Here is a 27568-nt window from a genome sequence, read left to right as displayed (position 1 = left end):
TGTTTTGGGGTTGTCTCTTTGCCTCTCACACATCTTCATTGTTTACTGAACAAACGAACAAACGTTCGAAATGGTCCCCCTTTTCTGCAATAGACTACACATTGCAAGTAGGGATAGGCGCGAGTCGAGCTTAAACTCGACTCGAGTTGAATTCGAGTCGAGTCAAAGGTAATTTTCTCGAGTCGAGTTCAAGCCGAGTCACTGTTTTGAGCTCGAGTTTGATAAATGGCTCGCACATTCAGCTCTTTTTAACTCGTTTTTAAATTATGACCTGTTTAGACTGGAAAGCGAAAGCCATGAGAAATGTAAGCAGTAATGTCGAATACTTTTAATATTTCTCACGACAGAGGTACATCTGGTGGGGGTACGTTTAGTATATGTCATCTCGTCTCGAAAACGAGACAACAATAGATTTTTATAACGAGACAGCTTCAAATTTCGTGAGCACCAATATAAGTATATACTGTAGTTCTTACCGTCTAGGCTTAGACCTGCACGGTCGACTTTTTGAGCCCCAGAAGAAGCCCAATCCGTGCAGTGATGTCAATAGGCTCGGCTGGTTCAACTGAGCGAACAGCTCAAGCCGGCTCGGTTGGGATGGAAAGCCATCGGCTCGGTTCAATTGAGCCGGCTTGGTTGGGACGAGCCAGCGACTCGGCACAATTGAACCGATGGCTCGAGCCGGTTCCATTCGGATCAGCCACCAACTCGACTCATGTGAGCCATCGGCTCGAGCCAGCTCCATTAAAAGCAGCCCATCGACTCGGTTCGACTCAGCTGAACTGAGCCGGCTCGCTTGGGTGAGCTGTTGGCTCACTTTTCTGTTTGGCTTGATAGTGAATAAGCTGTGAGCCGACCGCTTGAGCCGATGACAACCCTAAACCCGGACCAAGCAGTTTTGAACATGTTTGACCGACGCCCTATAACTTTTATCAATTTTTGGCTTGCTCCTCCGGAACTCAAACCCAGAACCTCATGACCGATGTCCTTGCCTCCTAAAGACTTGTCGACTACGCAGATAGACAGTCACTAGTTTTTAGTATTCAGATAGAAACCGCCTATCTTTCGTATAGTAATAATAATAATAATAATAATAATAATAATAATAATAATAATAATAATAATAATAATAATAATAATAATAATAATAATAATAATAAGTTGTAGTAGTGGTAGTATATTACTAGTAATATCATTGATAATTATATTATCTACGTAGGATATTTGAAAAGAGTATTTGGAACTACACACAGGATTTAGCTCGAATTGGCTCGAAACTTAACCCGAATTCGAGTAGAGTTGGAGGAAGTTTTTCGAGTCGAGTCGAGTCGAGTCGAGTTTCAAAGAAAACTTGCTCGAACTCGCTTGTGCCCATCCCTAATTGCAAGTGTTACACCTACAGGAAATCTAACCATGGACTGCTACGCGTGGTAGCAGTTCTTGCTTCGTAGACGGTAGTTTGAATAATGCAAAATATATCGCAAAAAATAGTCACAATTTCGAACATTTTCTTATCACTTGTCAGCGGTGTTTACTCATTTTGATTGTTGTCTATTAGAGCGCCATCTATTATACAGCGCCAAGAAAGACAATGTTACATAACGTACTCACAAAGTACGTTCACATGTCATTCAGGGTTATGTCAGTATTGTTAAATTATTTATTGAAACTGGAAGTATTCAACCCAGACAACGAGTCCGATCACGGCCTGTGACGAACGAAAATGCCGCAGTGAATGTTTTAGCTGCAGTTGCTGCAAATCCTCACATCAGTTCTCGGCAAATCGCACGAAGTTCAGGAATGTCGCAAAGAAGTGTTCTGCGCATACTGCATGAACACAGATTCCATCCATATCACGTTTCGTTGCATCAGGAACTACATGGGGACGACTTTCAACACCGCTTGAACTTTTGCAATTGGATACAACAGCAATTAGCAGTTAATGATGATTTTATTTCACAGATACTTTTCTCTGATGAGGCAACTTTCACGAATACTGGTCAAGTGAATCGGCATAATATGCATTATTGGTCGGTAGATAATCCTCATTGGTTAAGGCAAGCCGAGCGTCAACGTCCATGGAGTGTGAACGTTTGGTGCGGTGTTTTAGGTACTCGAATAATTGGCCCATACTTCATAGACGGGAATTTGAATGGTCAAATGTATGCCGATTTTTTAGATAATATTTTGCCAACACTACTGGAAGATGTCCCACTTCAAACAAGAATGAATATTTGGTTTCAACAAGACGGATGTCCAGCGCATTATTCACGGATATCTCGTGAGGTTTTGAATAGAAAATATCCTGATCGATGGGTTGGACGAGGTGGTCCTCAAAATTGGCCTGCACGATCCCCTGATTTAACTTCTTCCGACTTTTTCCTGTGGGGAACGCTAAAAGCAAAATGTTACACGGAAGAACCAACAACCCCAGAAAATATGCGGCAGCGCATAATCAATGCATGTGCAAACATTAGCGAAGAGACACTTAGAGCAGTAGAATTGTCCTTCAGAAACAGAGTTGTAATGTGTATTGCAGAAAACGGACACCATTTTGAACATTTGCTTCGGTAAAATATGGAGCTTCCGATGGTGAGAGGCAAGGGGACTCACCTTAAACAAGCACACCGATGGTGAGAGGCAAGAGGACTCACCTAAAACAAGCACCCCGATGGTGAGAGGCAAGGGGACTCACCTAAAACAAGCACCCCCATGGTGAGAGGCAAGGGGACTCACCTGAAACAAGCACCCCGATGGTGAGAGGCAAGGGGACTCACATTAAAAAAGCACCCCGAAGGGAACAAATTACTACTACGTCCACGTCGTTATTCCTGGGTAACGCTAAAAGTAGTTTTAATTGTCGAGTTTATTTTCAAAACGGATCTTGTCCATTTTTTCTTTTTTAAATTGAGATATCAGTAGCTTTGAAATCTTTGAGGTCGTATCTTTCTGTTTATGAATTGGTTTCTTGCCAAAACTGTCTAAAACATTTTTAAAAAAGTAATTTGAAAAGTAGGTTTTTGTTCATAAGTGATATTGTCCACAACAACATGGCGCACTGATAAGGAAAGGATTTTTTAATTATAAAACGGCTCTTTTCTATAACCATTGAATGACTAGTTGCCATTTTCGGTTCAAATTGTCTTTTGTCCCAATGCTATGCATTGCATCAGCAAGCAAGATAATAGTGATAAACAATTAAATTTCACGGGATTTACATTCATTTCTCCTTCAAGAAAGAATATTGTGTTATCACCGGCTATAACTGAAAATTTGATAAGGTTTTAACGATAAGGTTGGTTTTATTTACTACGACGCCATTGTTGGAGTAGCAAAAGTAGCTTGAAGAGTGTAATGAAATCACTCTGTCCTATTAAAAAGAAGCTTTCCGGCGTAAATGTCCACGGAGATGGAAAGATTAAAAGATTTGAAAGAGGAGGATGTTATTATTACACCAAGTCCACCTGGAAACGGCAGGAAGAAAATGCGTAATCCTGACAAGTGGAAACGCAAAACGTAAAAATTAAAAGAGTCAACCTATTCACCCAAATGTTTGCACGAAACACTTTAACTGTAACCATGTAGGAGGAAAGACTTAGATGTACAGAAATGAGTATGCAAGATATTTGCAAATTTCACCAATGCTTCTATTTGGTTAAAAATAAAATAATCCAAGACAATTTCATATTAAAGCATACGAAACCTTCAACACCACAACGAAAAAGACCAAAGAACAACAGGGAAGAAGCAACACAGCTTTGCATTCGATATTACGATCCGAAATGTGATAGTGACATCAAAACACTGCTGATAGTGTGTAAGAATTTTTTTGTTGTGTGTTAGGAGTATCTGAGAAACGGTTTAAGCTAATATGTAAACGGAATTTTGAAAGTGGATAGCTGGCATCAGAAAACAGAGGAGACCATAAGTCCCATATGTTTGAAGCCAAGAAGAAAACTGTTAAAACATTCATTGAAAGACCAGGCCCGTATTTAGGTAAGTGCTATTCTATGCTCGAACACAGGGCGGCAAAATTTTGGAATTTCTCTAAGATTCACAATAAAGTAATATTTAAAACTTATCTGCAGAGTCCCGCGCAAGGGCGAGAAAATATGTTAAAAAAGTCATCCTTTCCCACCACCCTTCCAAGCGGTGAGGATGAACTTAAAACATCATGAAAAATGATAACGTTAAACTTAGCGACCTCGAAAACTATGAATTCAACACTAATATCTGTCGTTTTCGATTACTTTTAAAATCTCGCCCCCTTCCTGGGGAGTGGAATATGACCTTGAAGTTGAAATGTATTAAAGCTGTCGTTATACATCTCAGCGACCCCCCACCCAAATAACTGAATTCAACTATAATAATATTGGTCGTTTTTGAGGGGGCGGCAAAATTGTGCGGGGAGGCAGCAAAAGGGCACATAGGCGCACAATATTATAAAAACGGGCCTGTGAAAGACTAATTCCTGTACAGAAACATTATTGCAGACGAGAAAATGGAAAGAAGCATTAGCTGCCAAGTTATTTGTCTGTAGCAAAACTTCACCAACTGTACAATAACGATGTGGAAAACGATCTTCGGGTTCCATACTCTTATTTGTAACTGAATACAATATAAGTTTTGGAAGTCCTGCTGTAAATAAATGTTCGAAATGTATGCAGTTTGAGTTGAGACTTCAATCAAGGAATACCTCTTGTGAAACTGAATTTTCGATACATAAGAGAAAGGTGAAGCCTTTCATTCCTTATTGAAAAGTAGAAACAATGATGCAATCACTTTATTATTCGACTCGCAAAAGAATCATGTTCTTCCTCGAGTTCCAGATCAAACCGCCTATTACAGCAGCACAATTTTAGTTGTTTAATTTTACGATTTACGAAGGAACGTCAACCGATAGGCAAACAAAGAACAAATTGTTTACACAGTATATTATTGGACAGAAGCACACGTAGCCAAAGGATCATCGGAAATTGCATCAGTAGTGTTTCATCGTCTGCAAAACACGTCATGTGAAGGCGTATCAGAAATTCGACACTTTGTAGATGGATATGCAAGGCAGAATAAGAACTCTGCTAAGATTTGCATCTTGTTCCATTGGCTGAATGAATGCACTATATCTAACTTCTCCAGGACACTCCTATCTCACTTCTCATCGTGTTTTATAATAGGATTGAGCTTGAGCTTAAGGGTCGTGATACAATGATACAGCCTAAAGGATATGCTAAAGTGTTCCGTAATCATAAATAGTAATCGAGATGTTTGACGAAACTGCCTTGTACAACTGGAAGTAAGTATCGTAAGAAAATATGAAGAATCCAAATGAATGGCACTTCAAATTCCACAACTGTTAAAATAAAAGTTATGTTCTTGCAACAGTACCAACTTCACCCATTGCAGTAAGGGGTTCGTATTTAAGATTTCAAATTTGCCCTCCTCCCACCCCCGGGGGTGGGGGCAGGGGCTCGAGTGTAGTATCATTGGATGTCCCCCTTCGAGACGAACTTTTATTACAACTTTTTCAAAATCCGATTTGTAGTTTTCCAGATATTCAAAAAAAACAGTTTTAAATGCCTCATTTTTCAAATGTTTGTGAGCCATTTTGATTTTTGTCGATTACAGCGCCATCTATCACGCAACGAAAAAAATGTTCAATACAAAAGTTACGTATTTTTTCACGGAGAATCAGAATATGGAATAAAAAATGGGGGTTCCTATTTAAGATTTCAAAGTTGCCCCCCCCTCCCGCCCCCTGGGGGTGGGGGCAGAGGGTCGAATGTGGTATCATTGGATGTCCCCCTTCGAGACGAACAATTTTTATTACAACTTTTTTAAAATCCGATTTGTAGTTTTCTAGATATTCAAAAAAACAGTTTTAAATGCCTCATTTTTCAAATGTTTGTGAGCCATTTTGATTTTTGTCGATTACAGCGCCATCTATCACGCAACGAAAAAATGTTCAATATAAAAGTTACGTATTTTTTCACGGAGAATCAGAATATGGAATAAAAAATGGGGGTTCCTATTTAAGATTTCAAAGTTGCCCCCCCTCCCGCCCCGGGGGGTGGGGGCAGGGGGTCGAGTGTGGTATCATTGGATGTCCTCCTTCGAGACGAACAATTTTTATTACAACTTTTTTAAAATCCGATTTGTAGTTTTCCAGATATTCAAAAAAACAGTTTTAAATGCCTCATTTTTCAAATGTTTGTGAGCCATTTTGATTTTTGTCGATTACAGCGCCATCTATCACGCAACGAAAAAAATGTTCAATACAAAAATTACGTATTTTTTCACGGAGAATCAGAATATGGAATAAATAATGGGGGTTCCTATTTAAGATTTCAAAGCTGCCCCCCCTCCCAACCCCGGGGGGTGGGGGCAGGGGGTCGAGTGTGGTATCATTGGATGCCCCCCTTCGAGACGAACAATTTTTATTACAACTTTTTTAAAATCCGATTTGTAGTTTTCCAGATATTCAAAAAAACAGTTTTAAATGCCTCATTTTTCAAATGTTTGTGAGCCATTTTGATTTTTGTCGATTACAGCGCCATCTATCACGCAACGAAAAAAATGTTCAATACAAAAGTTACGTATTTTTTCACGGAGAATCAGAATATGGAATAAAAAATGGGGGTTCCTATTTAAGATTTCAAAGTTGCCCCCCTCCCGCCCCCGGGGGGTGGGGGCAGGGGGTCGAGTGTGGTATCATTGGATGTCCCCCTTCGAGACGAACAACTTTTATTACAACTTTTTCAAAATCCGATTTGTAGTTTTCCAGATATTCAAAAAAACAGTTTTAAATGCCTCACCCGGTATATATATATATATATATATATATATATAGTCATCTTCGTTGATGACCTTCCGTTTCCTTCGTACGGCCATCTTGAAGGTCTCCATGTGTCAAACATATTGTTTCTTAACGTAAAATTTCAATTTCGGGAAAAGGAAGCAGCTCACTGGAATCAAGTCAGGCGAGTACAGTGAATTGTCGATGACAGATCCATGCTTCTGGCCAAAAATGGTTTCACAATGTTACAGCAATATGAGAGAGCGTTGTCGTGGGAAAGATACCAATTTCCGACGCTTATTAACTGTGGTCTGACACGGATTATTCGGTGGAGAAGTCGCTTCACGACCTGTAGATAGAAGCTGCCATTGATAGCCTGGGCTTCTAGAACAAATTCGTAGTGAATGAGAACCGTGGATTACGAAGGTAATCAAGAGACTTGACATGTAACTCACGCAAGCGAACCTTAGTTGATGTTGGTTTCCTTGTCCTCATAAATGCATTTGTGCCACTCAAATGGGCTTGTTCTACACAAGTTCCATGCTCATAAGCATTCTCCTATGTTTCCATGACCGATTTTTCCAATTTTAGTACACAAATTTGCTTACAGCCAGAAGCTCAAGTGGTATAGAAGCATTGTGGCCCAATGGTACAGAGTTTACCTCTGGTGCATGGGGTCCCTAGTTCAATTCTCGGACAAGTACGTTTATGGTGGACAACATTGTGTCTGTGGGTTTTCTTGTAGTGCTTCCGTTTCCTCCCACATTTTCATTCCACTGATTCTTCCATTATCATTAACTTGCCTTCATCAAACCGTCCCCCTTAGCCTAAAGGGTAAAAACGTGAGACGTTAAACTGGAAGATTTTATTTCATTTCTGGTGCGAAGAATCCCAGATATGATCCCTAGTCACGCAAATTTGTAGTGGATGAATCATCTCCAAAGATTTTCTAGGGGTTTTCTATTTCGTACCACATTATTTTATCGGTACAATCATTCACTTTCACTAATTATCTGCTCCCTCTAGCCTAAAGGGGATAATCGTGGAACGTAAAACTAGAAGTTTCAATTCTATCATTTTTTAATTGCAGACCTCTGCTCCATGATAAAAATGCGACCAAGTTACTGCGTGCAGCACTGTTAAATTCCACTCTTCGACTGCTGACTGAAGCATGTTGAAACCCGCTTTACAGGCACGTGTTCACGCCGCTGTTGTTTTTACTGTGACGGACTGCTTCCTGTAGTTGTGAAAAATCCAATTTGGGTACTTTATTGCCGCAGAGCGCTGATAAAGATTAAGCCTTACCAAGAAAAAAATGAGCTAGGAAGCTGAAATTAGCAGTGTATATAAGGCAGGATCTGTATAGACTATGTTGCAAAATGCATTGTTCTATGATATGAACATCCTTTTCTTTTTCATTTCAGAAGTGAACACGCCTGCACCTCCAGCAAGCTTCAGTCCAGACGAGCATAGGACTGTCATGAAGTTTCTCTTTCTCCAAGGGAAAGGTGCGACGCAAATCTACGATGAAATGAAATAAACTTTGGTGGACCGTGGCCGTACTATGCAACAGTCAAACGCTGGGAGCAAACTTCAGAACTGGCCATTTTGATGTTGAACGTGCGAAACCCAATGGTAGGCTTGTTTCTGTGTTTGTTCCCGAAAATGTGAAGCCATCCAGGACATGATAATGGAAGATTGTCGAATATCAGCCAAAAGGATTGCTACATGTTTGGGCATATCACGTGAAAGAGTTGGTACCATTATTCATAATGATCTGGATATGAGGAAGGTTGCAGCAAAGTGGATCCCCAAACTTCTGACGAAGGAACAAAAGCAGGAAAGAGTGAGAACTTCGCGGACAGTTTTGGAACATTTTGAAGGAAGTGAGGTTGTTTTTTTTGGAGAAACTCGTAACTGGTGATGAGACGTGATCTATTGTTATGATCCCGAGACTAAAGAACAGTTTAAAGAATGAAGGCACAGTTCTTCTATCCAGCCGAAGTGTCGTGTGCAGCGGTCGGCACAGGAACAAATAGCAACAATCTTTTAGGATAAGGACGGAGTTCTGCTGGTGGACTCTTTTCCAGTGAATACAACCATTAATGCAGCATATTACTGTGGTTTCTTGAGGAAGTTGCGCGAAAACATCAAGGACAAACGTCGTGGTAGGCTCTTCAAAGGTATTCTGCTTTTGCACGACAATGCCTCCTCACACACACGGCATTTGACACACAGCACACATTGGCCACCCTAGGCTTTAAAGTGTTGCCTCATCCACCTTATTCGCTGACCTAGCTCCATTCGATTATCATCTGTTCCCGAGTCTCAAAAACATCTCAAAAGTCACTGTTTTCAGTGTGTTCAAACGGCAACTGATACTACAGATGAGTGGTTATAGCAGCAGACAAAAAAAAAAAAAAAAAAAAAAAAAAAAAAAAAAAAAAAACCCTTTGTTTTACGTCCCATGGTCATGCCGGTTAGGCTAAAAGAGACGGTGATGATGAGAAATTAATGAAATGATGGAATAAAGAAAGTGGGAGGAAACGGGAGAACCCCGAGAAAACCCACCAACACCACAGTCCACACGGCGCGAGCTGGGATCGAACCAGGGACCCCAAGCACGGGAAGTGAACGCTCTACCACTGAGCCACCGTGCTTCCCTAGCAGCAGACAAAAAAGGCTTTTATTTACAAGGACTTAAAAAGTTGCAGAAAGATGTCGCAAATGCACTGACCTACTAGAGGAATATGTGGAATAGTGTAGGAGTTTCAGTTTCCTAGCTCAATATTTTCTTGGTAAGGTTCAATCTTTATCAGCACCCGAAGATTTTTCTTTTTTGTGAGGGTCTGTATTTCCTACCTTTCTCAGTTTCTTATTTCTTGCTTACGTCAGAAAATTTCACACTTTGCATATCCTTTGTTTATTATTTTTCAAAGTTAGAATGCGTATGTGTCAATGAGTAGAAAGATAGTACTTCAGAAGAAGATGGTATTTTCCTTTTTTTTCTATTTTGGACGAACTAGAATATAAGACATAGATACCGAAGCTAACGTATTCATTCGTCAAAATACTTACGCTGAGCGGTAATCGACGTCTGCTCCTCTATCAACTAACTTCTGTACTATATCTACGACAATCTCTCTCTTCCTTAATGTTGGATCAAGTATTGCACATGTGAGGGGAGGAGCTTCATTTACTTCGACTGCATTGACTCTCAAACCTAAGGAAGATAGAAACAATAAGATCATTTTGTAAATCTTTTAAGAATTTTTTAAGTCATATTGTTCTTTACTCAAAGTCACTGAAAAGCGCAGAGTTCGGACTACCCATTAGTTCCGCATCCACTTTCCCACACTTTCCAGATTAACAAGACAAAAGAAATTCCACAGAATTTGACTGCGTCATCTTATAGTACAGTAACTTCCGAAATACGTAATGAATGTGGTAATGTGTCTCGTACAAATTGTAAACTGCTTAAGTGTAAATTCGTAAGAAACTAAAATATTTAATATATCAGCATGTCTTTACAGTTTGCTTTTTGGCTAGCAAACGGCAAAACAAATTTAAATTGGCATCGCAATTTATGTTTTGTAACGCATTGTCGGCAGCAAAGCATTATTGCTATTATTAATATTAGTCACGTACGAAATACGACGCTTATCAGGAAAGTAAAAAGATACACATTTGTACGTTAGGGGAAAAATTATGTAGCAAAGTTGGCAACACTGGCAGTAACCTTGGTCTATACGACGAGGATTGGAGATGATTCGTCAGTGCTGCGCTGAGTCTTGTGCGAGAACACGCGTTGGAAATGACACCGGTAATACCGAATTCCGCCAGGTGTGAAGTGCGCAGCGTGGGCACGTTTTTGCAGGTACTAGGGAAACATTCATTGGAGATCAGTCGAACGGGAAAGTAATGAGCTGGCAAAATGTGGCAAAGTGATACCATGCTTTTGGCGGGTGATAATTAGAGAATTCTGATGTTTCCTGACGTTTCAAGAAACATTACTTATGAAGATACGATTGGGTTAGGACACAGAAAGATGTGTGCATGTTGGGACCCGAAACAACTGACTGACGAATGAAAAACCAAACAAACGGAACACGCACTGAACTTTCTTATGCGCTAAACAGAAGAGGGAGATGCGTTCATGGACTCCACTGTAACATGGGTGTTCCACTATAAGCCTGAATCCAAGCAGAAATCACTTCAGTGCCGCCATACTCATTCTGCAAAAGCCAAAAAATTGAAAACCTCATTTGCAACCTCCAAGGTGATGGCAACAGTTTTCTGAAATCCTACGGCATTCTACTGGTGAAATTCATGCCTCTTGGGAGAACAATTAATGCCGAAACACACAGCCTGACTTTGAAACATCGCCGTGCAATTCAAACACGCGGAGGGGCATGTTATCACGTGGAATCCACTTTATTCACAACGCCCGGCCCCATTCAACGAATGTCACGAAGTAGTTATTTGCACATTCTCAATAGGTCGTCCTTGAACATTTCCCATACAGCCCGACCTAGCACCCAGAAACTACCATCTGTTTCTGTACCTAACGAAACACATTGATAGAAAACACTTTGATGACGACGATGACGTCTGAGATGATGTCGCAATGTAGTTCCAGATGCAGGCACCGGATTTTTTTTTTTTTTTTTTTCCGATTCTGGGGCACAAAAACTTGTTCCGTGCTTAAAACGAATGTTTGAACAATGTAGCACTTATGTGGACAGTCTCTGTACCAGTGTAACTTTCTTCATGTTCAAATATATATATATAAACAATTTTTCGTTTGCATCTTTATCCTCTTGACAAACCTTGTGATAAACATTCCTTCTGCATTACAAACAATATGAAAATGAAAAGTAAATTACACAGTCCAAGAAATGAACTTTCATTTTTACGATAAAAAAGAATTCATATTGTAGCCTTTGTTACTCGCATCCAGTCAGAATTTCGATTTTTTAAAGCGTTTTAAAGCGAATACTAATTTTCTTTCGTCATTTCACTGAACAATAAGAGAGTGTGTTACAGAACCAAATATATTTCTGAACCAATGCTATTAAAACAACTATGAAAAGATAGGCACGTACGAGAGCAGAAGAGAATCCAAAGACAGCAAACTAGTTTCCGAGAAGTAAGTACGAATGTAGGATTTTTTGAGAACCCATTGACCTACTTTCACTATAAATAGAATAAAGTATGGAAGCGGGTTTGGTCTCTACAAAACTCTCTTGATGGTATTATTTAAAAAAAGACCGAAGCGCCGCTGAAAATCACTTGGCCAAGTTTTTCGGCGATAAACCACAGAGTTCTACAGCGATGAAATTATGAAGCTACCCGATAAATTGCAAAAGGTCATAGACAATAATGATCAATATGTATTTGATTAAAATTGATTTTCAATCAAGAAATTTTTTTGTTCAAAAATGTATAAGAAAAACCGCGGACTTTTTATATGATCTTTTATTCCATGTTCCAAATCTCATTTTATTCTGCTGAGGTCAAGTTATCAGTCCTGGTCCGCGGTTTCTATGAATGTTTCTGAACAAGCATTTTTTTTTCCAGGATGAGGTTGTTAGCCTCACGCCAAACCCCCAAACTGGAGGACTATCTCTTTGTTGTTTATCCGCGACTGCTTATTCAACATATTCATGCTAACCTCTATATCTACAGGTCGCCTTTTCGATTCGCAACCTAAGGACGCGCCAAGCCGTGGTTGTAAAATTATGGAACCAAAAATCTAACGTTGGATGGATCAAGTTTCCTATATCGAGGAGAGCGCCTAAGTATGAAGATTAAAAAAGGGCATATGATTGGAATAGAAACAAGAAGACTGATGTGTGCTTTTTATATTCACAAACAATGAAAAAGTACAAGAAATTAATGTAAAACTGCACGACAAATCTTTCGAAATGGATCAAACAAAATTCACTTGAACGCTGTGAGGCATGAATGTATAAACATTAGTATTATTAAGGTATAGTTGTACCTTTTAATAATTCATTTCTTGAACATTAAAAATATACCTTGTATTCCTTTGATCATTTTGAAGATAAAATAGATATTGTTATTTATTAGTATTTGCCTAGTGATTCGCTTTTGGAACATTTAAACAAATTTGTATCCCTTCACATTTGCCTAGTGATGCGTAATTGCAACATTTTTTTGAAAAAAAGTTGGAAAACATTTAGGTTTTGGGAAAATTCATTCATAACCTTCCTTTTGGGACGGTGTAGACTCAATGTGATCAGCGTATACGGGTTAAGCAATCGAAGGCAATATACCATGGTGGAAGTTTATTATGAGAAATGAGATTTCTAGTGTTACGTCCCACCATTATGTTATTTGCGTGTGAAGGAGATGGATGGTTATTGAAAGTGAATCATTATAAAATAACTAATGGCATGATAATGTAGGAGGAAACGAAGAGCCGCGAGAAATCCAATGACTTTCCACCACAAACTCACATGGAGTGGAATCGAGTCAGTGACCTTTCACATCATAGATGAGCGCTCCACTAGTAAGCCACCATGTCCCCTTGGGAGTCTGTGAGATCTCATGTAACTGTGATAGATTTATATTGATAATAAAGAAAAAAATATGTAGATTTCTGAAAGAGCATATTAGACATAAAAGTAAGAAGCTAGTTTCAGGCCTGTCAAAACCTTTTAAGAAAATCAGAAAAATATATTGCATAAAATTGACGTAAGATCTATATATTAAAATGCTAGGTTTATAGTTTGTGGTCAAGGAAAGTTCATATGTTCGTGGCCAATCCTTTCGACAATGAGATCTCGAAAACCACAAGTGCTAGAAACGTGCCGTTTTCGCTGGTCGAGTCTAAATTTTGTGTAGATTTGCTAGTTTTCATTCAAATTTTCAAAATACTTTTTATTTTTCTATTCCGCATTTTAGGCATCGTTTTGCCCTATTAGTTTAATATTCCCACTAGGACGTTAAGGTTGATATCCCTGTGAAAGGCAACCAGTATAGGAGATACACATAGCGGGTTGATGGATATTTCAGACGCTTTGCTTTAACCTGAATGACAAAACCTACTGCAAGCTGGCCTGTAAAGGCTTGTGGGCCCACAATGAGGCGTACTCGCATATGGAATTGTAAGAAAAAATATTTGCATTTGGTATCATCTATCACTGATCCAAGTTTGCCACAAACTCACCCCAACATTCTATATATTAAAATACTACATTTATACGTTTGTCTATAGCAATTCGTTCCCTTTGAGAGTCTTCCTGTCTTTTACTTGTGTCCGTAAAGGGACTTGCACAGATATAGTGAGAAGTGTGAAGGAGATTCACGCTCATATTAGAACTGTGCGCTGTGTAAATAGTGCAGGTTCAGCTAGTAGTAAAAAAAAAAAAAGCTTAATTAGATAGTGGAATTTTATAAATTAAAGAGGCTAATTTAATAAAGAATAAAGAGAATTAACACAGTCTAGTGACGGTGTAGAAAGTGCCTTTCACAAAGACTATGAACAGTTAGAGCAGCGTTTCTCAACCGGTGTGCCGCGAGGAAATCGAAACAAAATTATTAATTCTATTACAATCAGATTGCAAGATATTGAGTCTCACATTAAATTTATGAGGAAAAATGTATATGTGTTTCACATTACTATGAACCTCTACTATGAATCTACAATTTCAATTTCATACTCTGTTAATATTCTGTACATTTTTAATGTTAGAAAAGTATTTGTTATCATTGTTATCACCATTATTGCTTCTTTATTGTTGCAGATTATTTCGGAATTCGAAATTTTAAAATATCATTCAGTCCTTTCGACAAAGCAAACATGGATACAAATGACCTACATTTGTGTTTTAAAAGTATTATACAAGATATTTGTTTCTTTCTTCTTTAATGATGTTCCTTCTTAATGAAAGTTTGGATACAGTTTTCGAAAAAGAAAGCATATTTTTAAAAACCTGAGTGCTATACTTCATTGTAATTGTTTTCTATTTTTAAATTAGAATGAAATATAAGCATAATGATTTACCACGGAGGAAAACAAGTGATCGAGCTTTCTTCTCTGTGAAAAGGATATCAGTAATCACATACAAAAATTACCACGGTATTTTATATTTACAAATAATAATAATAATAATAATAATAATAATAATAATAATAATAATAATAATAATAATAATAATAACTATATGAGTGTGCCGCGAGAATTCAATTTACATCTGTAGTGTGCCGCAAGTTGAAAAAGGTTGGGAAACGCTGAGTTAGAGGGATATCGCTTCAAATCGTCATTAACGATTTCCTTTTTGTTATTTTATTTTGCTATGCGACTTTTTACAATCTCATCTGAGTTGATGGTAAGTACAAAGTTTCAGTAAGTACGAAAAAGTACCAGTGTAACAATACTTACCTCCATCTAGTAGAGTATTCACAATCGGAGCTATATCATCTTTGGCACTGAAATTCGTTAATGCGAAACTAATAGCTGACATGCATATGTAATCAAAAGCTTCGAAGGTATATACATTCGAACAGTCACTATCTACAACCATTTCCGTTGTGACTGATTCACCACCAAAATCCAAATAGTGCGTGTAATATCCTTCCCCGACCCTCTCTTCATTCGAAAAATCTGTACGGAAATAGATGACCACAGAAATTGGTTTCGTTTGACAAAAGTCGTATACCTCTTGACCAAGATGGGCACTGAAAAGCACTTCTAAAGTTTTTACAACTCTCTTGCGCTGCTGAGGTGTTAACATTGTCTCAGTAAACATCCGATTAGTTTGCTGAAAATGTAGATCTAGTAGTGGTATATTTGGTAGACGATTAAGCAGAAGAGCATTTCTGTAAAAGAGACAAAATAATAATAATAATAATAATAATAATAATAATAAAGCTGTGCTCATACAAGCAGAGGAATTTTTAATAATAATTAAAATTGTTATTCAATTCAGCAACTTCTGTAAAAGTTTATTATTTTCTAGTGTTAGATAAAAAACATACAGATAATCACTCTAATACAGTACAAGTCACTACTAATATACTTACACAGAAAAGAGTATTTTATTCCTATTAAATCGTTACTATTCACTATACCAGTGGTTTCCAACCTGGGATGTGAAGATCGAGAAAGAATGCGTAAGTTACTGACAGAAAGAGGGCGCTCGCCAATAAAACTGAAACACCACGAAGTTACATTGCAGAATATGTAAAGTATGGAAGGTTAAACAATTGATTAGCACGGCAGCCGTGAAGCTGGTGAGGAGCCGGGTATGTCATATAGTGACAACAAGGGGAGGTCACCCAGGGAGAAAGAGTTGAGTGGTGGACGAACGTTGGAATAATGTAATTATGTGCATACGGACAAAAGGTGCATCGTCGAAGGCAGCAGTCCCTTTCAGCAGGTTTCTACCTTTGTAAGCAGACGAATAGTGTGGTTTATCCTTCCGCGACATTGTTCTTCTTATTGGATGGAGTGCAGCGCATATAGACTCGATGGTTCCACGAAAGCACTACGCAACAATATGTCAGATAAAAACGATCGCGTCATACCACGAACCTCGAGGACAGATAGCTTATACATATGGCTGTTCCGGATTGAACAGCTATATCTAGCACACTGGCGCAAGCACTAAAGGCTGTTGCACAGAGCCCAGGTGTTCTCACAAACAGTTCTGCGTCGTCTGGTAGACCGGGGCATATTTACACGGCGCCCATTCCCGTGGTTACAGCAAAGGTATGGGAGACTGCAATGTATCGCGCATGGAGAGACGAATGGCGCCACAGAATTCCGGTGAATTCCACTTCTGTTTTCAGCATCATGATGTCCACACCCGTATCTGGCGCTACGCCGTGCACTAGGCTGGGCAACGCCTGCATTTTGCAACACCATGTCTGTCCGGTACCGGGTGTTTTAGTGTGGGGTGCCAGTGGATTACGTGGCCGTTAGGGCTTCCTACGAATAGACGGGCATTTGATCAGGCAATTGTACATTGACGAACTATTGGGCCCAACTGTGGATCTTTAGTGCAGGTCCTCTCGGGGACTACAATCCAACAGGATAATATGTGCCCTTATGTTGCACGTACTGTTCTACACTTAATGACTGGACCAGTGTTCCCCTATTTCCTTGGCTTGTGCGTTCCCCCGACTGAACACATCTGGTCGATGGTTGCACAACGCCTCTTATACCTGCGAACTCGCCAACTACAGGCGATTAGTTCTGGCAACGTGTCAAGGATGCTTGGTTTGCTATATCTCATGTGAACATTTAAGGGCTCGTTCTTTCAATGCCTCGGTGAGTTGCAGTCGTTCTGTCCGCTCATGATGGGCCCATACGTTACTAACCATTGCCAGTTCTGCTTCGCTGTCGCCACATTATCACGCATCACACACAGCGTTAAGTTTAATTATTTGCTACTTGTACTATCAGGTTTCTGCCTGCTATCATTTGCGCTGCTATTTTGTCTCCGTCTTGATGCTGCATTTTAAATGGTGACAGTGTATTACGAATGTTGTAGCAAAGAGGTGTTAAATTAAATACCGTACAAACACAAAATAACTACTGAATAAAAACTGTGGTTCCAACAAGAACAAGGCTGCTAAAATAATACACTCCCCACTACAATGGTATGCAGAAGTTTTGCTGGAAATAAATGTAAATTAATAATAATAATAATAATAATAATAATAATAATAATAATAATACTGAAGACTTGAGAATTCAATGCTGTGTCTGAAATCACAATAGGGGTCAGGCCAACAACCTGCATGGGAGGATGTAAACAAGATAGGGAACTACTGCAGTATAAGGTGTTGCAACCAAATGTTGGATAATTTTGTAAGTTGTAATCCAGCTCACTGATTTATTTTATGAGGGCCGTTCCGAAAGTATCCTCCGATTGGTTAAAAAGGAAACACCAAAGTAAATACGAACTTATTATATATACATCATTTGAGTTGAGTTGATTTTGAGTTTAACGTCCCGTTCAGCAGCAAGGCCATGTAAGACGTGGACCCACTGATTAACGTGGAATCCGAACCACATGAACGCCCGCCGGGAATCGAACCCGGGTCTCCCACACCAAAGGCACATACGCTAACCGCTTAACCACAAAGGAGCTCTTATTTTATACATCAGAAATCTACTTCTTTGCTCTATTTTACAACATAGTGTCCATAAACATTCAAGCACTTATCAAATCTCTGGCTAGCTTAGAAATTCCATCAACATAAAAATCTTTCGCCTATGACTTGAGCCAGCCTGTGACCGCTTCTTTTAGCTCATCACCACCAAAGCACTGACATCATATAACACAGTCCTGGAAATTTGTGGAAATTCATCGGAAAGCTCCGAGACTGCGAAACGTCAATTTTCAGGAACTTTTCCATCAATTTTCTGAACGAGTTCATCACTAACCACTGATGGCCTGCCACTCCTCTGTTCGTCATGAATGTTTGTTTGTCCACTTTTAAATGAACGAACCCATTCATGAATAACTTCTTCACTCATCATACTTGATCCATACACGGCACAAAGTTCCCGATGAATAGTTGCTACCGAATATTATTTTGCCGTAAGAAAACGTATAACAGCTCGCACTTCGAACTTAGCGGGGTTTTCTATTGCAGCACATATTCTGAGATGCTACAAACGTTGAACTAGTGATAAGACAATCTTCACTCTACCACGGCTGGATGCAGACTGATTTACCGCGCACGTCTGTGTAAAGATGGTAGCGCTACCCCCACTACTTCACGCACAGTGACCAATCGGAGGTTACTTCCCGAATGTATCTCGTATATATGAAAAGTAAATTTCACATAATTCTTTCTTTCTGTGGTAAAAGTAATTTGAATCTCCAGATCCCACCAAAATTCAAGGACATTTTAAAAAAGGGACTAAAACTTATTTATTGTCTACGGAATTAATAATACCCAAATTCATCTCTTCGGTAGAAAAAGTTGCACTTTTAACTGAAGATTCCAATGAAGAAGAAAAATTCATAAATAGCTGCCATTCAGTGTTAGGTTACGAGGCGCACATTAGTAAACGAAAGTATAAACATCATTTAAAAAAATCCTCACGGATATAACAGATTGGTTTCTAAAAACAACCTTTCGTGTTATCAAAACTGACAAAGGCAACAAATTCATGATCATTATCAAAAAAGGAACTAACTAAAATCTAGGAATAGATCTACTAACTAAAATCAACTGTGAAACCTGTTCTGAAGTCAACTCTTTAAGCGAAGTAATACGGAAAATAAACAAAATTCTAAAGAAATGGTTTATTATTGATATCACTGCTAAGGAGTGCGCCATCTTTACCAGTCATATTTGGTCTTCCTAAAATTCTCTTATATTTTACGTCCCACGGTATGCCGGTTAGGCTAAAGGAGACGGAAATGATGAGAAATGAATGAAAATGGTGGAATGAAGAAAGTGGGAGGAAATGGGAGAACCCAAAGAAAACAAATGCACACTGTGTTCGTCCACCACAAAGTCACTTGGCGCGAGCTGGAATCGAACCAAAGACCCCACGCGCTAGAAGTGAACGCTCTACCACTGAGCCTTCCTAAAATTCACAACGAAGGCGTCCCTTTTAGACCTATTACCTCTGGTAGAAACTCCCCGAGCTGTAAGACTGCCAAATGGTTGACTAAATTTATTTCAAACAACATTAAACATTTAAAATAATCCATTACAAACGTCATAGGAATTCTACCAGATATTAATTACCCTCTCAACGCAAATAATCTACACTTAGAATCAACAGGCGCTGGAGACATGTACAACTCAATAGTGTTTCATTGTTTGCAGCACTCAACAAAAATTAAGAGAAAACGAAAGTTTCGGACCTGATAATTCCACTACCCCCACCCCTTTCTTTGCCAGCATTATGAAACAAAAAAATTTGAAAAGTATAAATTCATCAACAATTTTCGTTAGGTTCACGATTCCTTCATTATTTACAGGGAAGAAAACACCTTATCACACTTAATCTCCGAATTCAACAACGCCCATTGAAACACCACATTTACAGTGGAAAAAGAAGCCAACAACGGACTAGATTTTCTATATATCCACAATCAACGTATAAACAAATTTTGCATGTCAGTATACAGGAAGGAAATAGCTTTGGAATTGTTCGTTCATAAAGATTCAGCACTTCATATCAGCACTTCACTATTTGGAAAAACTTTTTGAGGACATTCAGATATACCACAGATGAAAAGTACTTTCGGGATCACATTCACAAATCAAACATTCTAGGGCAGAAGAACGATTTCGATTACTATACACTTCAAGAAAAAGGAAAAATTGGCTCCTGAATACAGGGTTGGCTGGTTTAAACCAAGGTGGTTTAAACCATGGTTTAAACCAAGGTTTAAACCAGCTGGTTTTTTCAAAAAAACCAACTGGTTTAAACCAAAGAACAAAAAAAAATGTTCGTAAAAGTGTAAGTGTTTGTAAAATCTTGATGAACACACATTTGTGGGTTATCACGTTTCACTCCCGTATATTATTCGTATTATATTCAGACCTAAATTTCCCATTCATTACTCAAAAAGATTATACTACAAAAGCAACTTTTTTTTATAAGTTTATAAATGTTTATTTTGTGAATTGTTATGTAATTGCAATCGAAGAAAAATTCTAAATATTGTTTTGTTTAAATGTTTACTATTGATAAAATACATCGAAAATGCCGTACTTTGTGTGTGTGTGTGTGGGGGGGGGGTCATACAGACCCCACGAGAGGCATTTAGTGAAATATGTATTTTTGGTATCTATTTATGTATAAATAAGTCTGAGCCAAAGTGGACTCAAATAATTCGTATCTTTATTCACTTTTCTTATTGATATGCAGATTAAGTCGTTGTAGGGCTTATTTCTTTAATTTGGACCAATAAAAGTCGTTGTTAACTAACTTGAACTAAATTAGTTCTTCTGTACTCCGTAGTACTTTGAAATTGTTCATATGTAATTCTTTATAATGGTTTCACTTGTGCAACTGTTTATCTTTTTGTTCTTCTGAAATTAGTCTTGACAGTTACATTAAGAAGCATGTAAAGATCAGTACAACGTATTTTTTTATCAGGATTCCTTCGTGAGTGAGTCGGCATACATATCGCATTTGTGGCCAATTAGTCCTGGTTCCGAGTTCAAATGGAGGACAATTTCTCTCGGATGTAACTCGAGAAGCGGTTTTTATTCCGCTTTAAGCTTATGTGACCCCTTTCAGCATAACCCGGTTCTTGCATAATAACATCAAGGCGAAACAAACTTATTTCTGTCTATATATGATATGAATATATAGAGCAAATTATTTAAACCATAAAAACCTGGTTTAAACCAAAAAAACCCGTTTTTTTTTTTTGGTTTTTTAAATAAAAACCATGGTTTTTGCCAACCCTGCCTGAATATTACACCAGTCCGATCAATAAGGCAAAATGGACAAGTTGGTTTCATTACCTCTTTATCCGGGAGTTTGACAATAAGGAAATTTAGCAACTTTTTGGAAACAACTTATTCCGCAAAGTAGGCCATATCACAACTTGTTATAACCCGTATGGTACGCACTGGATACTCTCTATTGTGAAGTTACGAACTGCGTAAATTTCTCCAAGAAAATACAGAAAAGGAAGAAAAAATATTAGATAATACACTAAAAGTAACAATTACTAGTTATAAAGTATCTTACTAAAAACATAAGAAAAGTACTTCTGCTATCTGTTGTTTTAAATTATTATTTTGCAGCTGTCTTTTAAAGAATAACAATAATTACCTTGGAATAACAGACGAAAGAATATGATATATAAGATCTTGACATACTCGCTTGTCGCCTGATTGATAATATTCCTTAAGCACTTCGGGATCCATCATGTTAAGCAGTAATTGCATGACCCTGTGAAGCAAAAATACGTTTGAAAATAATTTAATGAAAATATATTTCGAACAGAGGAATGTAGAAGCAGGCATGGAAAACAAATTACTTATCAACAAGTGATAATTAGATAATGAAAATTGTTCTACAATACTAAAAGTGTTCATATGGACGCTTCACAGCTAAATTTCTGTTATCTAAGACATAAAGAATTCGCCGATTTCCTTTCATTATGTCGTCTATACATACAAATTCAAAGAAATTTGAAAGAATTAAAAAAAAAAAAAAAAAAAAAAAATGCTACCAGAATGGAAGTCGAGCCCAGTTTTCAGCTTACTGGATAAGGTGATTACGCCAATAGGACCGCTTCCTGATCGGTCATATTTTCACTCTCAGGTCGACCCTCAGCCATTGAGATCACATGAACTATGGAACTATGCTACAACTCTTCTTGTGCTCAGACAGCTCATACAGCCCTAAATAGTGGAAACTGTGGGTTCTCGCTCGGGGGGAGATTGCATGGCATGACGGTTAGTGCCGCAGCGCCTAAGCTGGACTCAAGATAGATTCTCCGTCTGGTCACATTTATTTGTCTTAATTTCCACACTTTTTTTAACTACTTCTTGCCTTCTCTATCTAATGAAACGATCTGCGAAATCTTTTAGATTTCGCAAGATTCCTTGACTATTCTGTAATCATGTTTTGACTATTTTCTGATATAACTTCTCATAGGCAAATCTCGAAGCAGATATTTTCTTCTATTCATACAAGAATACAACTCTATACGCTGATTTATAAACGCAATGTTTCTTAACATAAAGGACAACAGAACCAAGTAAATTCATACATTAGCTATAAGTACCGAATAATACATATTTTAAATCAGAACAATTATCATCTACTTCAATTGGATTCCTTCACCAATATATAAAAACATATGAGGTTTAATCAGGGTAAGTGAAAGAAAGGTTAAGCAAAATTTGTTGACTTACATTTTATGCTGGAAATATTCCAGGTACGAATGTGGAAAACAGAGTGAAAAAAGCACATTAAATGAAATGCAATCTTTAAATAAAAATTTTTTTAAAGTATAGATAGAGGTAGTTATACGGTAAGTAGTGTTGAATTTTGTATGATGAATTTCAGAGATTCTCCGTTTATTTTACTACGTCACGTGATGTGTTTGAATTGCAAGAAACCGTGAATTTCATGACTAGCATAGGTATCCAAATTACAGAAGTAGTATTTTTTTCCGGAAATCTGCAATAAAACTGTTTTGCGAAATTTTCTTCCACTAACTTCACATCCCACTTTTGATGGCCCGTAAGTGTTGCAGGTAATTTTGAACAGCAATGGACTAATTTCGAAACTACGATAAATGATATCCCCAATGGAAGAAGAAAACTCATGAATATTAATTCTTAACTAAAAGGTTAATTACCTCTTTCTAGCCCAACAAATTCTTACTGTATATTTACGAATGTAAAAATCTCGTTGCATATCCATATGCGCATGCATAATAAATTTATGAAATTTTCAGAACTTGAATGTGAAAAAATGGCGCAAGAAAATTTGCTGCCCTTCAAAATTCGTCCGCCCCATTCCCCGGCCATGGTTCGAGCTTAAATACGGCTTTGAACAGTACTATTCGTGCTCCTAGAAATATTTTAATTAATTGTTCTCAGAAACATACATTTTCCCTAAGTGGTCTCGAGTCAGATATTTTGAGACAGACTACACTATTCCATATGCCAATATGAATGCAAGATCTATTAATTAAGGACAAATCATGGTGCTTATGTTACTAATGAAGTTCATCTAACAACAAACCAATATCAGTCTTCTCTTTATAATGTTCCGATCAAATCGTAATATTGGAACCTGAAATAAGAATACGTACCCCCAAATAACAAACGCATTAAGTGGCAACTCAAAGCTGTGGCTTGATCATGAATATGTAACGCCGACAGGATGCATAAATGTTTCATTTTTTTGTCCTAGAAGTGTTCTCAATTATTTTGAATAGAAATTCTATTTTTGAATAAGTTGAGGTATTACTTACTTGAGGCTTAGAAATTTATTCTTGTTATAATATACACAGATTTATCCCCCCGTTGAAAATAATGACAAGTAGCTTGCCACTGCCATTACTTTTGTAAGTTCTTGAGATTTATTGACGTAGTTTTAAATATTAAAAATGTTCTATAAAGTATATTTATTTATTTATTTTGTAAAGTTATTATAAAGTAACGCTGCGTGTTGGCTTTTGCGTTTAAAGAATATATTGAAAACATTCTTTATAATACGAAAAAAATAAAAATTTAAATACCAAAACAACATCGAACATGAATTTAGGAATGATAAAAAAAAATGGATTAAAAGATTGCGATCTCGGCCAAGAATTTTTGGAATGATCAAAAATAAATAAAATAAAATAAATAAATAAATAAAATAAAATAAAATAAATAAATAAATAAATAAATAAAAACAAAAAGATTGTGATATCGGCCAATAATTAGTATTTTGATCAGGGGCCACAAAATTTTTTGAATGGCCCCTAAATCGAGTTTTCGTATTTTCTACGGAATAAGCACATCATACTGAGTTAACAGATAGTTTCCGTTTGGCTACACTATATGTAGTTCTCCAGATATAAGACCTACAAGAAAATTTTTGATTGAAATATATTGGATCTTTTGATCCAAAAATAAAAATTTAAATATCAAAATTTGGCGCCGAAACTTAGGTGCGCATTATACACGGCAAATAAGGTACTTACTCTACATTTCCACATACTGCTGCGTAATGTATTGCCATAGTTCCACTGTCACTGATAAGGTGAGGGTCGGCTCCATGATTTAGCAAAATGTCAACACACGATATATGATTAAATCTAGATGCACTCATCAACGGTGTGTAGTTGGATTTGGATCTGAAAACAAAATACTTTTTCAATGATATATCTATTTCTTCTGAATTTTAGTTTTATCTACTAACATTGGGTGATATCAATAAAAATAAGTAACTACTCCTGAGAAGTCCGGCTCGAGAATCGGAGTAACTACGCCTGGAGTAATCTCCTCCCTCAATTTCGTATCAATAAAACAAGCCACTACTCAGGTCTAGTCTGCTCCAGATTTATGAACGTTTACTCGCGCTTCCTCTGCACGTAGCACTGAGTCGTATCAATAAAAGAAGTGATTATTCATTTCTCCCATTCATCGCGCAGTCATTTCGTTGTTTTTAACCTATGGCGTAGTATCTTAAAAGCCATGAAACGGGCAAGTAGCAACGATAGCTTCAACCAAAGTGCATTTGTGGATATTTTAAAAGAGTTTCCAATGGTACATTCAAAGTCACAGCTACCAGAAAGTAAACGAAGGAAAGCCGAAACTTTGAAGGTAATTACAGTGAAATGCAACGAAATATCAAATACATCTACGACTGAGACACAAATTCAAAAGAGAATCTTTAATATTCGAGCGAGAATAAAACAAAAATAAAAAAGAAGAAAAAATAAAAAAAAAGGAAAGAAGAAAGTAATACTGAAACCATGGGAATGAACCTATTTGAGCTGATGGATGTTGATTGGAATCCAGCAATATCAAGATTAACACGACAAGCACATATCACGTGTTGTCCAAGGTCTTTGTAGATTGTTTGGCTTTAAGAACGAAATCAGACACTTGGCTCCTTTGTTTTCTTTTTAAAAAAAGTCCAGCCACCCACGTCATAAATCACGTCCATCTGATTGCATTTTCCACACCATACGTGTCCCCTTTCGCCTTGACATAAACAAAATACATTCTTATGTATACACCCTTTCTATCAACGTTGAGTTGAGTTGATTATTAGTTTAACGTCCTTTTCAGTAGCGTGCCTATATGAGACAGAACCCACTGATTAACGTGGAATCCAAACCACATGAGCTCCTGCCGGGAATCGAACGCGGGTCTCCTATGCCAAAGGCATGTACGCTAACCGCTTAGCCACGAAATAGCTCTTCCTATTAACGTATTACTCTCCAAAATACTAGGTTTCTTTAATGCCACTTGTATATAGTCAAGTGCTCCGATAGCACCCGGAAATGTATATTGTTCTTGCCACTCTGCCTTTGCTGTTTGTATATTACGCACACTTCCGAAAACAATCCATTTTCAGGTAGTCATAGATAGTACTTTGAGCCACACCAGAATCCCCTGACATTCCGACCTGGAATCCCGGATCGCTCACGTAACGCAAGAAAACCAAGGGCACCGATTTCTCTGTAAATTTGGGGGGAGAGGGCATTCAGATGCAGAAGGTATATATATCGGGATTTTAAGACAAATTGCACTCTAATTATGCCAAATATTGTATATTCATAAATACAATAGGGGCCCACATGAGCTTTGGGGGGCCCGGGCCCTCACAGGATCGGCGCTCTTGAAGAAAACCCTTTTCATCATTACGTAGTCCACCACCCCGAATTTCGGTTGATTCTCCTTAAAAAATGTTGTGCTAATCACTACATTTTCTTTCATAAACTTATAATGCTTTTTGTAATCTCCATTTCCAACATTTCTATGCAGTTTATAAATTTTTCTACGTAGTAAAACAATCATATACTCTGCCATATTTCGCACGGAGTCACCTATTTAGCTTGCTCCACAAATTTGGAGAAGTTACTAGCATCACAGAGGAGTCTTTGATTTTTATTGATATCAAACGCGTAGTAGTTACTCGGCTCGAGAATAGAGGTGTGGTTACTTCAAAAGGGCGGGGCTTCTCCGAGGTCAGCCGAGACGACTAGTGCTCAGTTCTCTTTTTATTGATACCAATGCGAGTAACTACTTCAAAATTGGGCGTAATGAGTAACTTCTCCGTTTTATTGATATCACCCATTAGCTAATTTACTACAAGCTACACTACTCTTACCTATTCTACATTCTCTTAATTTGACTGAATTTGCAACATCCAAAGTGAAATTGACTTTATATACATAATGAAAACTCTTTTAATGGCGAATCTCTTTGACAGTTTGACAGTATACTGCTTTTTCATCAATCAATATTTCATCAACCATTATGCAGAATAGATTAACAATGGGTGACCAAGAGATTTTTTTTTTTTTTTTTTTTTTTTTTTAGCTTTGGCGAATCCACAGATTAGTAAGATGTCTGCTTTTGGTTTTCATACGCATGACAGAAAAACTTTTCGAGTAAGAAAGAGTTCTTAAACGTGTATCTTCACCACGCAACGCGAAAGGAATGGACATTCATGAAGGAGTTCAAAATTCTGATGAGAAATTTGAGGATTTTGAGAAATTTGCTTCAACTGTAAAAGATGGTCCATTGGTAATGGTATGAGAGAGGTCTGTACTAACAGATCTTTTGAGAGAAAATGATATAATTTCCTTGTATTTCGTTGTACAGAAGGTCGATCCGCGTATATGTGTCCAATTTTGAAATAGCACTAACCTTATGAAAATCCATGGGACCACCATCGGTTGGCCTCAATGTGATGGCCATGTGTTCTGGTAATAGTCCTGCATCGTAACTTCCACTGTAGAAGACTACGACGAAGTACAGGAAGTGGAATCTTCTCCCATTCCTCCCGGCAGGTTTTCCACAGGCCCCCCGAGAGTAGTGACACGACAAGAAAAAAGTGTCCTTTTCAGCAGACCAAACCCGCAGAAATCCATGGGACTGGCATCTGGGGATTTCACTGGTATATCATGAAATGGAATAGCACGAATACCGGTGTCTGTCTCCATCTGCTTCAGAAAGTTCTGGGTAGAACGAGATGTATGTGAGGAGGCCTTGTCCATATGCACAGTCACTTGCTTTATGGCATGCCCATACAAACGAGGCAGATCTTCTGTATAAATTGGGGTCAGTATA

At 37.9% G+C, this 27568-nt stretch overlaps 1 protein-coding gene across 2 annotated transcripts in view; it reads right to left on the bottom strand.

The window, feature by feature from the left end:
* Positions 1–27568, bottom strand: part of LOC145692874 (uncharacterized) — a 61617-nt gene that overhangs the window by 13624 nt on the left and 20425 nt on the right. For both annotated transcript variants that reach the window (XM_081768412.1, XM_081768413.1), the window contains exons 7-10: positions 24466–24618; positions 21588–21707; positions 15204–15640; positions 9872–10016 (exon numbers count right to left, since the gene is read on the bottom strand). In XM_081768412.1, the coding sequence (XP_081624538.1) occupies positions 9872–10016; positions 15204–15640; positions 21588–21707; positions 24466–24618 (855 nt within the window). The remainder of the gene's footprint in view (positions 1–9871; positions 10017–15203; positions 15641–21587; positions 21708–24465; positions 24619–27568) is intronic.

The sequence above is a fragment of the Thermobia domestica genome, chromosome 8 (assembly GCF_964235325.1).
Source record: "Thermobia domestica chromosome 8, izTheDome1.hap1.1, whole genome shotgun sequence".
Lineage (NCBI taxonomy): Eukaryota > Metazoa > Arthropoda > Insecta > Zygentoma > Lepismatidae > Thermobia > Thermobia domestica.
The sequence above is the reverse complement of the archived record's forward strand: the minus strand, read 5'-3'. Positions and strand labels throughout refer to the sequence as shown.